This window comes from Cataglyphis hispanica, chromosome 10 (assembly GCF_021464435.1).
Source record: "Cataglyphis hispanica isolate Lineage 1 chromosome 10, ULB_Chis1_1.0, whole genome shotgun sequence".
NCBI lineage: Eukaryota > Metazoa > Arthropoda > Insecta > Hymenoptera > Formicidae > Cataglyphis > Cataglyphis hispanica.
In genome coordinates this window covers 3420849-3435556 of record NC_065963.1, presented here as the reverse complement: position 1 = coordinate 3435556, position 14708 = coordinate 3420849, and the positions used below count along the sequence as shown (strand labels likewise).

At 38.7% G+C, this 14708-nt stretch overlaps 1 protein-coding gene across 2 annotated transcripts in view; it reads left to right on the top strand.

Moving 5' to 3' along the window:
- The window catches only part of LOC126852543 (uncharacterized), a 242805-nt gene that overhangs the window by 171532 nt on the left and 56565 nt on the right, over positions 1–14708 (top strand). For both annotated transcript variants that reach the window (XM_050597449.1, XM_050597450.1), the window contains one exon: positions 6366–6504. In XM_050597449.1, the coding sequence (XP_050453406.1) occupies positions 6366–6504 (139 nt within the window). The remainder of the gene's footprint in view (positions 1–6365; positions 6505–14708) is intronic.

The window sequence follows — 14708 nt, the reverse complement described above, 5'->3', positions numbered from 1 at the left end:
TCTTCTTACAAGAAATCAACCTATCAACGTTATATGACGTTGAAAAAAATCTGTCAAATCATTTTTTTTTTGCTAAAAAATATTTATAAATTCAAAAGTTGCTTAAATCCATCATGAACTATTTAGATTAAAGATGTATTATTTATAGAGATCAAACATTTCTTAATCACACACAATTACAGACTTAATCTGAAAGAGAAAGAGAAAAAGAGACGAAAAAAGAGAGAAAGAATAAGACTTACTACTAAAAGATATGTCTTCGAATAAACTAAAGGCGGCTGTCATGTACAATCCCTTTGAGATGATTGACACATTCGTCTTCGGTCTGTCTCATTGGTCGTATATATATATATATATATATATGTACATCGATCGGTTTCCAATACGCTCCCCTAATTCCTATATATCTGTGCAGGACGTTGTCACTCATATTTGACGTGTTTCTCAGGACGTATCCCGCGGCATTTGCACGCACGATGTGCACGCAATCACTCGCTGACGTACATATACGTGCAATAATCGCAGTCCGCATGCACTGCTCACGGGATTAGAATGTCTATACATCAAGCAAATTGGTTTTTATTGCGCATGTATCTCAAACTTTTGTTATTAGCTGCCTGGGAATCGATACGCTTGGACTGTAAACGCAAGTTTGGTATCAGTGAGAAGCTATTCTTTTCTGGTTACTAATTTTGAATATATTAATTTGGAAGAAAATTAAAATATTTATATACTCGTTGTGTGTTTGGCATATTTACTGATATTTTATAAAATTTTATAAAAATTTTATAAAAATTTTTTAATGTGTCTGTATCCTTCTGCAAAGGTTCCTTGCATATGTCTGACCTCATCGCGCTACTACTACTGCTCCAGACGCGTGTGTATGCTCTTTTTGTGTTTTCAGTCGCCATAACTGTACGTATATGTTCGCGAATGTTGTAATATCGTCGGCCAGGTGCCGATGCACGATATCCATTCCTGTAATATTCATTTCCTACGGTAAAAGCCCTCTCAGCGACTCTTTCAAGCTCGGATATCGGAAAAAACGAGGCATTTCCGTTGGTAAATGTCACGGAGGTTGGTAGATGGGCAGTGCCCACATATTACCAATCAATTTGCCTCTGTCGATACAGAGATGGAGAGCTAGCTAGGAGAAAATATCAGGCTAACTGTGCGAGCGAGCGAATACGACGGAATGAAAGAGAGAGTGACAGAAAGAAAGAAAGAAAGAGAGAGAGAGAGAGAGAGAGAGAGAGAGAGAGAGAGAGAGAAATATATAGGACGCTTATGTGCACGAGTACAGAGATGGTCCTTCCATCATATTTAACTGAGATAGCCAATCATCCCTGTCACTAGCGGGTGATAGATTATTTTAATCAAGTTATTTCATCCGAAACCCGATCATTCTCAGCGATAGACGCTCGAGGACGTGTAGGTATGCGCAAATGTATACATAAAAATTGAATTAATCGTTTGGAGAGAGAAAATCGCGGCTCTCTAACTCGAACAAACAATTGATGAAAGTCTGTATTTTTCCCCAGAAACTTTATTAGTTTCACGCTGCGTTTCTTGCAAATTTTTGTTTCACGTGTATGACAATTGCTAACATTTTTTAAACTTGTGTGTATCCTTATTTATTATTTTAAGAGATTTTTTTAAGAGTTACTCTATCTGTTTTGTTCGAGTATATTCTCGAGATAGCGAGATATACTGTTGCAGAGTATTATATACGACGTACTAAATTATTGTTGTTATATCTTGGGCCGTGTAAAAAGTTTATCTCGAAGTGTCTTACACTTGAGTGATTTTTTCAATAATTCACGAACGTCGGCTAAGTATAAATTGCTAATCTCTATATGTAGCCTTCTACTTTCTTTTTCCTCTCGCGCTTCTTCGATAATCTATTTTTTAACTCCTCTGATGATCAATTGATCGACGAATGGCTACGTGAGTTTCCAAGTTTATAAAGTTTTGAGGGACTTTTGATATCTCCAAGTCCATTTGTACGAACCTTTTTCTTTTTTTTTTTTGTAAGACGTTACTTTGTTGTTGATATTTATTGTTGAGCTTTTCCAGCAATGTTTTATCATGGAGTAAAAAAAAAAAACGAATTGAAATAAAAAAGATCAAATTAAAAATTGAAAGATATAATCACGAATTAATTATATATAGCTGAAATTAATTTTAATACTCTAATATTTAAATATATTGTTTTTACCTTATCAATGCTTAACGTGATAAGAATTTTATGAAGTATTTTATAATAGTTGAAAAACATTGTGTATTTTGTAAAAATTTATATTGGGATTATAAAATACTATATTTACAGAAAGTAATATATAAATAATATATAAATGTAAATTTTGTATTATTTTCCATAAATTTTGTATTATTTTCCGTAAATATAATATTTTATAATCCTAATATGAATTTTTACAAACATTTGAATCACAATAATTATTTTTAATATAATATATAAAGTTTCATAAAAATTTATAAATTAATAAAATTTTAGCTTTATTTTTAATAGGCTTTTAATATTTTAATAAGCTTTATTATATATAATTCTACAGTCTTTGATAATTTAAACAGATGCAATCCCATTAAATAACAAAGGAAATTCCCAACGAACAAAGTAAAACGCTACGTTTCACAAGACTTTTTACATTATTTTTCGTTAGATTTTAAGAAATTTATAATTTTACATATATTCCAGAAGCACTTTTGTCTTTTAAAAACTAAAAGCTTTATTAAAATAAAATAATGACAAGCAAATGTTAGTATACCAAAATGAAAAGCTCTTACAGGAGAGTTGTCTATACGTTATAAAGTATATTCCTGTGTAATTTCGTACACACATCAACCCCCCCCCAAAAAAAAAAAAAAATAATCATTGATCATATCCCCATTTAAGGCTTATCTTTCAATTCCCAACAATGTTGAATTATAACAACAAAACAGATCCCCTCCGATAGAATATTTCGGTCTCACGGATTTTATCGTCGACGGTCGAGATAGCAAGAACAATAATCTGATCCTGAGGAGATCGATTTCTCGGATCACTCACCCGGTGGTTCGGGGGTCGTTTTCGTGGTTAACGCACTTGATCCCTCTATCTCGCTACGCGAGTGCGCAGGCTTCTTTTTGAAGCATCGACTCCCCCTTTTTGCGAAGAAGTTTGCGCAGTTTACGAAAAATACGAGTTCTCTCTCTCGGTGAGTCCGATGGTGGGTCGAGCTTTAATCCGCTCTTATTTCCTAGAATCGTTCTCCCGCGGTGCGATCTTTATGACAAGATCGTACCATACGTAAAGACATTAAATGTGTTGCCGTCGCGAAAAAAAAGCATCGACGTAAAGAATGTCCCGCGAGCCGAGCAATATGGCATTCCCCGCGGGCTCGTAAGATACCGAGGTATACAAGCTGTATTCGTTATTCCTCGACTTGAATAAATTACAGAAAGGTGAGAATTTGCACGAAGGCGTTTTATAGCAGGAATAAAGGAAATAAGCGAATAGGGAAAAAACGAGGGGAAAAAAAAAATAGAAATTTGCATGGATATCTCTCAAATGACTTTTCTGAAACGACTTTTATAGTCTCCCTTCTGCCAGATCGCTTTCCATCACACGTCGATACGTCGCGTTAAGTTTGCGGGAGCTCTCAGCTCTCGACTCGCGGGGAAACAAAAAAAGTTTGTCATAAAAATGAAAATAAACGAAAATAAACAAGCTTTGCGGCGAAACTTTGTCGTGTCATTGAAGAATTGACTAAGGCCGCAAGCGTGACGTCATTGACTATTGAAATAGTCACAACATTGACAAGCTGTTATAATGGACCAAGCGTCGACTCGGTGCGTAGAATATCACTTCGCTGAGAGAGCCACCTGGGAGGTAGATTATAGTTATTTTTGTTTCCCTGTTCTCGTACAGTGTCCTTTTAAACGCGCTCGCCGAAACGTCGCGGCACGGCAGCAACGGTAATTAATTAGTAATTATATCAGCGGCTGCCCCGGAAAAAGCTAGTCCGCCTGCGCGAAATGCTTGCCGTGCGCTCTCCCCGACGAAACTCTCCCCGATAACTTTGCTTTCTGACCTAACTCCAATTTCCGTTAATTATACTGTGGCTGCCTACTTTCTTCTTCTCTCTTTATCCCGTTCTCTCTCCCCTTCTTTCTTTCCTTAAGCTTTTTTCCCTTCATTTTCCTTTATTCTTTCTGCCGGTCTCCGATAAAGATCGCCGATATCTCGCACTCTCGTCGCTATAATATTGCTAAATAGAGAAAAATTTCGGCTCGGGTAAAGAAGCATGCATTGTACTCTTGCTTTTGGATTCTACCGCGCAGAAAAGTTTAACAATTAAAATACAATTAATTTGACAGTTTAACAAAATTAAATTTAACAATTTGACAATTAAAATAAAAAAGTATTTGACAATTTAACAAAATTAAATTTAACAGTTTGACAAAATAAAAAAAGCATCCCATAATTTAAAAAAAAAAAACAGTGCTCGGTGCAATAACAAGATAGATAATTTTATATCATTTTATAGAAAACACAACTTTAATCTTTTTTGCTGATTACGTCTTTCTCGAATGTTGTAAGTTAGAAAAGTAACAGATAACATATAATCTTTGATTTAATTCTTATTAATGAAGAAATGGATATTCTTTGAGAGCGCGGAGGAGAAAGCTTATAGACATTACGTTGATGTAACCGAAGACGCAATCGCGACGGGAGCAAACAACGCAGTCATGCGATATACCTGCTATTAGACACCTATGGGGATACTCGATACGCGTTGCAATTCTCCGAACGTAATCTACGGGAGCGGGTTGGAAATTAAGAGCCGCGATAATGGGTGTCCAGAACCAATCCGGTATTCGATAGCAAGAGGAACAATGCGGGAGAGCCTCCCGCGTGCACGTGGTCGCTTTAGCACAAAACGTCAATTTCTCTCTTTCGAATTTCTCTCTCTCTCTCACTCTCTCGAATATTAATAAATCCCATCTGCTGTCGTTTCCATCGACTCGGTTTTCGCAACTTTGAAACACAGTCGCGGGAGGGGAAGGAAGTCGGTATCTTCTTATAGCGAATTCGCAAGATTCCTCGTCGTCTTTCCTGAAACCCCTCCCACCCTTTTCTCCCCCAGCTTCGTCTCTTCCCTCCGTCGATTCTCCGCTCATCTGGGATTCCGAAACACTTGGACTTATTAAATGCAAAATGCTTCCGGCAAACAATGCTTAATCGCGACGTCGCTTCTCGTTGTAATCCTCGTTGTTACAGAAGCAGACAGGAAGAGGGAGAGAGAGAGAGAGAGAGAGATGGAGGGAAGATGGAGAAGGATAAACGATCGTGCGCGACGAGAAGAGAAAATCAGCAGTTCTCTCTCTCTCTCTCTCTCGCTCGTTCACGTTTTCACGATAATCCGATCTCTCTAAGGAGATTCTCCATTTTTACAACTTCGTTTGAGCTCGCGGCGAACTCCGTTGCCAAGGGGAATCCGAAATATTCGTGGAATCTCGGATTTACGCTCGCGGCCCATGAAAAACGGAGCGGTAAAGACGTCCATCCAGTGAGGGAGGGAAAAAAGACTCTTTCAAAGTGATGAAGCAACACCCCCAATGATCGTTTGGCAAAGAGTCTTTACTTTGATTATTCAAAAGTATGGAAAAAACGGCGATTTTCTATTCTTATTAAATCGTATGAGGACACGGAAAATATTTGAGGACAGTATTATTTTATAAATATATTTCTCTGTGTATTCCACTTTTTACACATGTTAAACCCCCGGGATTTGAAGCGAAAGATTCTCGTATTACGTTCGATGTAAAGCTCATATTTTATAACTGTATATAATCTACAGATAAATACAGTCTTCCAGTTGCAATCAATTTACAGCTCGGATCATGGTGAAATAGACAACGGGTTATATATAGCCGTTCTTCCACTGATGTAACATTACATGCTAGTAGTACGTATTTTCTTCTTTCGACTCGAAGAAAAACACAAACTTTTCAGTCCGCGCGATCGCCGCGTTTCTCGCGGAGAAAATAATCCCGCGGATCTTGACATTTTCCGTTTGTTTCCGAGAGAATGGGAGAAACGGAAAAGAAACACCAGTTACAATTGTTTCATTACGTTCCCCTTAGCCCCGGATTGTTGAAGAACGAAGTAACCCTGACGCGTACAAGCCCGCCGGGGCTGGAAAATATCGCAGCGACTGTATGAATTGTTTTGCGTTTCCGGCGCGGACAATTTCAGATCCTCAGATTAAAATCTAGAAACTTGTCGACTGACGGAGCGAGAATATGTCGCCCGCAGGCAGCGATCGGACCTGCTTCCTTCTAAAAAGTCTCTCCTGTTCCAGGCTGCACGTTCCCGGAGGAGTGGTACGGCCGGTGGTTCCAGTCCGGGAACACGGATCTGGTGACCGTCAACGGCTCCGAAATCACCAGCAAGGGCTTCTGCATGGAGAGAAGCGGCGATAAGTTTCTCGTTCACGACATGTGAGTATGCCCTTTGAATTGCAAGTGGAGCCTGACCGATCGAACGATATGAAACGATAGTATAGCATTCTGTCCTTTTATACTCCCCATCCCTCGCATCCCTTTTCCCTCCTCCTCCTCTTCCTCGCGAATCAACGCCCGGTGCTCCCGTGCTCGCTCCCTTCTTTCCAGCCTTTATTAATTAACTGCCCTCCAACAAAGCGCTCGAGGCGACGTGCCAGCCAAGAGATAGATAGATAAAGAGAGAGAGAGAGAGAGAGAGAGAGGGAACACTCACCGTATAAAACGTTTCTCCTGAAATTCCATCCGTGACACCGGAGCAGGGATGGCTTTGAGATCGAAGAGAACGAGCGATCCGGCAGCGCACGCGTATGGCTCTCGTATATCGATATATGTGTTACCTTTACCGTCCGCTGCCGCACGTGTGTGTATATACGGTGATGAGATTTACGACGAATGCGTAGTACGTCGACGAATGTAGTACGCGAACGTATGACGTAAATGTTGAATAGAAACCGCTCTGCGAACGAGCGCCCCGGGGGCGAACTGTCGGCCTCTCTCTCTCTGGTTTTCCATTCTATGGTCCACCGCGCGAAAAAGCACCGCTTTTCAGTTCGTTATAAAGCCGCGTGTAAGTTATAATTACGATCGCTAACTATCGCGTGCGATAGTTTTACTTTTCCAGAGTTCCTCCCGGAGACTTTGCGCGGCTCATTTCGCGAAAAAGTGGCTAGCAAGACGTAGAACGACGTTTTATATTATTCAGAATGTAAATTTTATATGATAACTTACGAAATATTCTACTAAAGATTAATGGTCCGAGAAATCTCGCACTAAATATAATTGTCGAATGTTTTATTAACGTTAATAAGGTAAAATCTAATTAAAACAGAAGAAAAGTATTATATTATTTTGCTTCCTCATAGAAAGCTTTGTTTTTGTGAAAAATTTTTTTTTCAAATTTTGATACCAATGTGTTCAGAATATTCTAAAACATCGAAAAAAAAACATATTTTTACAAAATGTCCGTATGCGTGTATGCGCACAAAAAGGACGCTCTAACTTCCGCAAATTTTGAGATATCGAACTAAATATTTTTACATGAGACATTTTTACTGATATTATAAAAGAAAGGGAATATATAAAATTACGAGGAAGCAATGTGCAAATTTCTAATTTGCACAATTTTTTTTCCTGTAGCTGATATAAAATTAACGAAATGAATTATTGAAATATTTTTCGATATTTTGACGGAAAAACTCTTCATTTGTGTATAACGAGATTATATCTCATATATCGCCGTATTTCTCCGACTCGCGTATCAACAGCGTTGGAAAATAATTGAAACGACGAATTCTCCGGTCACGTTATGGAAAGGAAAACATTTTTCATTGGCCCGATCGTGTGCTTTTCCGTAACCAGAATTCTCTCCCTATATTTCCATTTGCACATTTTCTGCAAAATTCGCACGTCGCGTGTACATAGAACCGTATGTTATATTTCGTCGGGATAGACCCGTACCGTATCTGTCTGTATACTTTCGCCGTAGTTTCTAGTCAAACACGATCTTTTATCCCATGTTAGAATTACAGAAACGATATCGCCGCAGCCCATCCGAATAGGGGAGTAAAGTTCGGGGGTGAAATCGTTGGCGATTTTTATCGATTGTGAGAAGCGCTCAGAATCGGTTCGTTCTCGCTTGGAAATGAGAGTTGCTTTGTTGCAGAGAACCCAATTAATTTTGTTTGATCGGCACTTTTTCCAATTTTGCTAACGTTTATCGCCTCCCAATCCCTTCCTATCGAAGGTAAAGTTAAAGTGCGGTCCATTTCGATCGGATAATATTCACGATATACCTATATATAGGTATCCGAGGTGTCCTGTGATAGAATGTTGATAGTTCAGAGTTAAACTTTCAGTCGATAATTAAGCTAATTTTCCAATCTAACGTAGTCTCGATTTATGGATATTCTATCGCAAACTATCCTGTATATCGGATATCGTATAGTTACACGAATACTCGTGTCGATCGTCAGCTCGACTTGATTGAACGTGCGGCCATAATCGTAACATTAGCGGGCAGAGAAGCTGTTTTTCGCGCTCGTTATTGGCTCTCCTAGGAAGATGAATGTATGAGCGGGAGAAAAATAGACGGTGGAATCTTGCGATAGAATCGCGAGAACAATCTATTTCCTTTCGTTGATATCGAGCGAGTGTGTAATACGTGTAATTCAACGTTCCATATAAATATCATTATCAACCAGGTGCAATGTTATTTATTCGTAATCCGCGTTCTGCCCTATTTCTACGTAAACTCACGGATATACTCGATCCACGAATTGGGTCGAGTAGGGATTTCGCCGGAGCGGCCAAAGCGGTTTTATAACATACAAATTTTTTGTATAACAAACGCTCTAGTTCGCGGATTAATTCTGCCGATATATATTCGCGATTGTACAAATATGACGAAAAAAGACGATTATATTTATAGCCGTCAATATACATAACAGATTATTTATCAATATGCAATGAAGCATACAAGATATAGAATTTGAGGGAATCAATTTTTTTTTTTTTTTTTTTTTTTTTCTTTTGCGTTTTCAGGTGAAAATATCTAGTTAAAAATTTGTGTATTTTGAACTTTGGAGTTTCGCAATTTGAGAACAAGTCTCAACAGTAAATCACTATGGGACGTGGGGACATGAGGTAGACGTTGAATTGAGAGTAATTCTCAAACGGTATCCATTTGAGAGTGCAATCCCTTGGGAGCAACTTCTGAAAGCAAAACTCTCACGAGTAATAGATAGGAAAGACAAACTAAATAAGTCTCTAATAGCAGCATTTTTACTAGACTCTTTCTATTCATATAATACTTTAACTTTGTAATACTTTTCTTTATTGAATGTAAAATCTGTTTTAATTTTTTTCTTGACAAATTGAACAAATTGCTAAGTTTCTTAGAGGGATGGATTAATCTCATACGCATTTGTTAATTGAGATCTTTTTATTTATATAACAAAGAACAATTTTTATTAAATAGATTATATAATAAATAATAAATTAATCGAGGAACGATAGGAACTTTGTTTAAGTAACGACAATGCGAAAGAAATGATAGTCATTCCCAACGATCGTATCGATCTTAACAATACGCTATTTATTAAATAATGGCAGAACAGACTCATTATTTATTCATATCCTCTCCTTGCTGGAAGCAGCCATGATTTTCTTAGCGTTATATACAAGCGGTGGCATACGTGGATAGGTAGACGAACGAGAGCGGAGAGACTGATCGCGGGAATAGAAACAGGATGAGAGGAAGAAAAGGACAACGGCGGATGGAGCGGCGGGTGACGTGGGAGCCGAGTAGAGTTGAGAGCTAAGTTTTAATTAATGTAATGGAGAGTAGCGCGTGATTAGCTTCCCAATCAGCAAACCCCTCCTGCCACCACTGCGGCTTCGACTAGAGAGGGATGAGTAACGGAAAGAGAGACGGAGATAGAATTTGTGACAAGAAGATACGACAAGAGGCAAGGACATGGAGAATGAAAATAATTGTGAAAAATATGAATTATTTAACTCGAATATTAATTATTAAATTATTTGCAAAATGCTATAAACATTTTTGTGCGCGAGAGAAAATTTCTCTTTAAATACGTTTAAAATTATTACCTAGTGTAATGTGTTGTTAAAAAAGTTATAAAAAAAGAACATATACATAATACATGGCCCTCTTGGCCATATATATCATGTTTAAATAATAACAAAAATACGCAATTGTTCAATGTAGATTACGATGCACCAATTTATGCGCGAACGCTAAAGCTAAATTGTTTGCTTAATATGCATCTAATTATGCCGTTCTGCATTAATGGATATTAGATATACGTGTAAGCGTCATAGTTTGTTTGTTGTTGGTAACATGGATGTTATCACACTAGCAGTAACTTGCTTATCTTAAGATAACTAATCTAGCGAATCTCGAATATCTAGCTGAAAATAATTATGAGTTAATATTCGTGCGAGAAAACACGGATGTTTATATGTAAAAAAGTTATATTTATCGATTAAAATAAATATGTAAAAAAGAAATTATACAGTCGCGCGATGATACGGTTACTGCACCATATATATTCCATCATTCGACCGTTACTTCTCATAATGAACTATCGTGAGCAGACAAACATTTTACAACACACAAGACCAATATATACACGGCATGACAATTAATTGATTTACGGGCAAGCGATATTTATGAAGCGTGATACACTCACTATCCCACGATTTTTCCGTTAATGCTTTTGTTCGATTCGACCGATCGTGTTATTTCTCACCGTGACAGGTATCGTCGTGATATTCGTCGACCCGATAATAGTTTCGATCGGGAACAGACTGCACGATACATTGCGCTCGACCGTCAATTAACGGTAACCGATAATCCAAAATAATGACAGGCGATTGCAGTTTGCGCCGCGCGATAACTGTTTGTCGATTTAAAAAAGCGTATAGAGGATCTGCAATTTGTTTTTATATTGCATACAATTAAGCTCACTGCGACAGCGGTATCGCGGTTGTTGCAATCGTCGAGCAATACAAACATGCGATGTGGAGAGCAAAAATAAGAATGATGCGGATTCAAATTATATATAGTATATTTTCAAGGAAAGCAAGAGGAAGATTTGAAATTTTCCAGAAAGATAAATTAAAATAATATTAGCTTATATTTATTTTACAATAATTTAATATAAAATTGAATATAAAAATTTAAATTATATATTTAACAATATTTATAAAATATGGACTCTAATTATGCAAGTACTCAGAAAAACATAAATAAAATTATGATGCTAATTCAATTTTATAATTATTGTGTATACAATTTTAAACATTTTGATTTATCAAGGAAGCTTTATGCTTCAACAAGATTATTGTGGCCATATTAATTGACTTTATAAGTGCTGGCAAAGCACAAAATCTGACGATTACATAATTAATTTCCCTACAACACATGTGTACACTCACGTTAGTTCGCGATAATAAAATTGCTAGTCGGCCGTCGTCATTAATCCTTCTTAAGCGATAAAGTAACCGACACGTTGTAATAATGGAATATTAGGTCTCATTATTGCAGGATAATTGGAAAATGGTGAAATGGCGTGGAATATGTAGGTTACAGAGGTTACATATAAATGACGTGGACGAGTACAGGATAATTGAATTGTGCGCCCGTGTGTGAAGCCCAAAATTTATTAACGAAAGTTTATTAATTCATCATCGTACACGTTTTTTTTAACACTAATCAGAATATGTCTAAGCCAACCACGCTCTACCCATGCAATCCATGTAATAGAGAAATTAAAAATTGCACGAAACACGATGATAAAAAACCATAAATTGCACAAAGGATCATTTATTATCGCGTTAACGATGCGATCATAATGCGAATTCGAATCGAAGCTAATTGATACTTATTAAATTCGATGTGGTTGAGATTCTCTGGAGAGTTCCATCTTCCCATATATGTATTGTATCAATTATCTCATAGAGTCGTTAACGAGAGACGTTGTGATGATAAGGTAGCGATATTACATTACACTTAACCACGCTTCGGCATCGTGGCATCGTCGCCCTATCAGAATAGGTAAAACGGATCATCTAGTTAGGGAGGAGATGCAGCTCTCTCTGCGTCCATGTAGACTCAACGATCTCACAGTGATTAGAGCATGTGTATTGCACGTACGCATCCCTTTTTAATTGACGTAATGATAACAATTAATTCAGCAATAAATATTTGTAACAATAATAAATCAATTACTCATAAGTCATATTAGATTATCATTTTCTTCTCGATAAAGTAACGAATATCGAAAAAAAAGGGGAATAAAAATCCTGTTGTACTCGAAAGATGGCTGAACGAATTAACGTATGTTCGCGACCAGGCAACATAGCGGATGTCGCGGTTATACGCTCTCGCGCTATCGTCGGAAGGGAAACGTGGAAGAGAAAGTCATCCGCGCGATTCCACGTGCCGGCCGGCGTCATTTCCGGCCACGCGTGGCTGTGGCGGAGAGGCAAAAAAAAGGGACAACCACGGACAAACACGTGTGTTCGAACTTTGAGTTAGAGAGAGAGAGAGAGAGAGAGAGAGAGAGAGGAGTCGGGAAAAAAAGTTATATTGCCTCTGCGTCCGGAGTGACGAGCCAAACGCGTCGCCGGCATATGAATAATATCACGCCGCGACATATAGCGGCGTTTCCGCTTTACGCCACGTCACGGCGGCCCTTCCGACGCGGCCGTCTCGACGGAGTATTCGCTGATTGGAATCAAATTGGAAAGGGTAGTTCGTGTCATCTCCGCGTCACTATGCATATTTCGTCCGAATTATGCCGGCGAAAAAAAAATGAATTCTCATCTTAAGAATATTTCATTTGTAATACCTTTCTTTAAAGTAAGCGCCAAAAGAATCCTCTTAATTTAAAAGAGAAATCCTCTAAAGAGTATCACATATTCTTAACGTATAACAATATATACTAAACTAGAACATGGGGATTTTTTTTAACTTTGTCTTATTTAATGTTTGGAATAACAAAACATAGTTTTACAAATAGACATTTGCTACAAGTTGTCGCAAATTAAGAATATATGTATTTTTAATTTAAGAAGAATTTATTCTAAAATACGTCGCGTAAAGAAAAATCGACTTTGTCGGAGTAAGAGATCAATGAGAAATTGTGCGAACATTTGTGGACCCCAATTCTGAGCATCGAAGTATAAATAACAAGCGATTCACGTTAGAAAATCCGGTCGGGACGAGAGAGATGTATTTGTTGTGGGGCAGTAAGTTAAGCGAATGAAACGGAAGCTGAAGACGGAGCATCGACGAGGTCTCAGACAAACGAGCGTCCGATATTCCATTTACTGTAGAACGAAATGTAGAATGTAGAACGAAAAGGAATTACCTCTCAGGTCGCGCTGAGACAGCGCGATAGGGAGAGGCAGAGGGAAAGACAGAGAGAGAGAGAGAGAGAAAGAAAGCGCAGATAACGAAAAAAGGAGTAAAGAAAATACATGGAAAGAGGAGGGGAAAACAGAGTGGATAGAGACGTCGAATGGAGTCTTCCTCTCCTCGACTATAGTTCTCCATTTTCTTCGTCCGACTATCGTTCTCCGTTTCTACGCGAGGACGGTTCTTATCCCATCTTACTCTCGCGATTGTCTATAACTCGATGGTTTCTTGCGCCGCGACACCCGCAATAAATAGCTTCCCCCCCCCTTCCCCCTTGTTTCTCATCGTTCCCATTCTCCCGTTCCCTCCTTTGTGATGCTGGCGACGGGAAATGCGAGGTTCTCGTCGTCCTCGAAACCGCCAGCCACCACCATTCGGCGTGTTTGGCTGTGCATTTTGAAACTTTCAAGACGGATGCAGGTAAACGGACGAAGTTTCGAGTTTACTCGGATGGGCGACGTTGGCGCGTCACTTTACTAATTGCGTTCAGGATTTACGGGACCCGAGGGCGCGCGAGAGGATTTTGCCACGGGATCGCGCCGATGCATTACCGGCGTCTCTCTCTCTCTCTCTCTTTCTCTCTCTCTCCCGAATCGAATCGTTTCCTTGCCCGAGAGTAGGACGACGCGGCGAGAGATAAGAATGTTTATTACGAGAGTCGTCATGATGCGGAATGTATAGTCGCATCGGGTTCCAGACTTTCTAGAAATTCCTCGAGAATTTTGACAGCGCGGTTTAAGCTGCATTTATTCCGCATTTCTGCACATTTCCTCTGTTCAAAAATCCGAAGAATTTTTTACAAATTGCTTAATATTCATGTACATCGTACGTAAACTGATAAAGTTTTCGTTAAGTATTTCATAAATCGTAGAATAGGCCACTTTGCACGAATGGAAGATGGAATTCATCGTCGTGTTTGTGGGGTTTCTGAATGTAGCGCGCTTTTGGCGAGCAGAACACATAAAGGGGAGAATCATGGACGGCTGACGCTAAAGTTACAGTCATGGTTTGCGATCTTAATTTCTTGCCCGCTCTTGCTTTCCGCCAGTGTGTTTTTTTCTTTCATTTTTGATTCGTGGAAGCCATCGTCCATAGCGAACACAAGGTGGAAACATTCCGACGCGATGTCGGCGGTCGGTCCCGTCCGAAGTGGATCCCTTCGTCTCTTTCTCCCTCTCTCCTCCCCCGTAAATTTTCA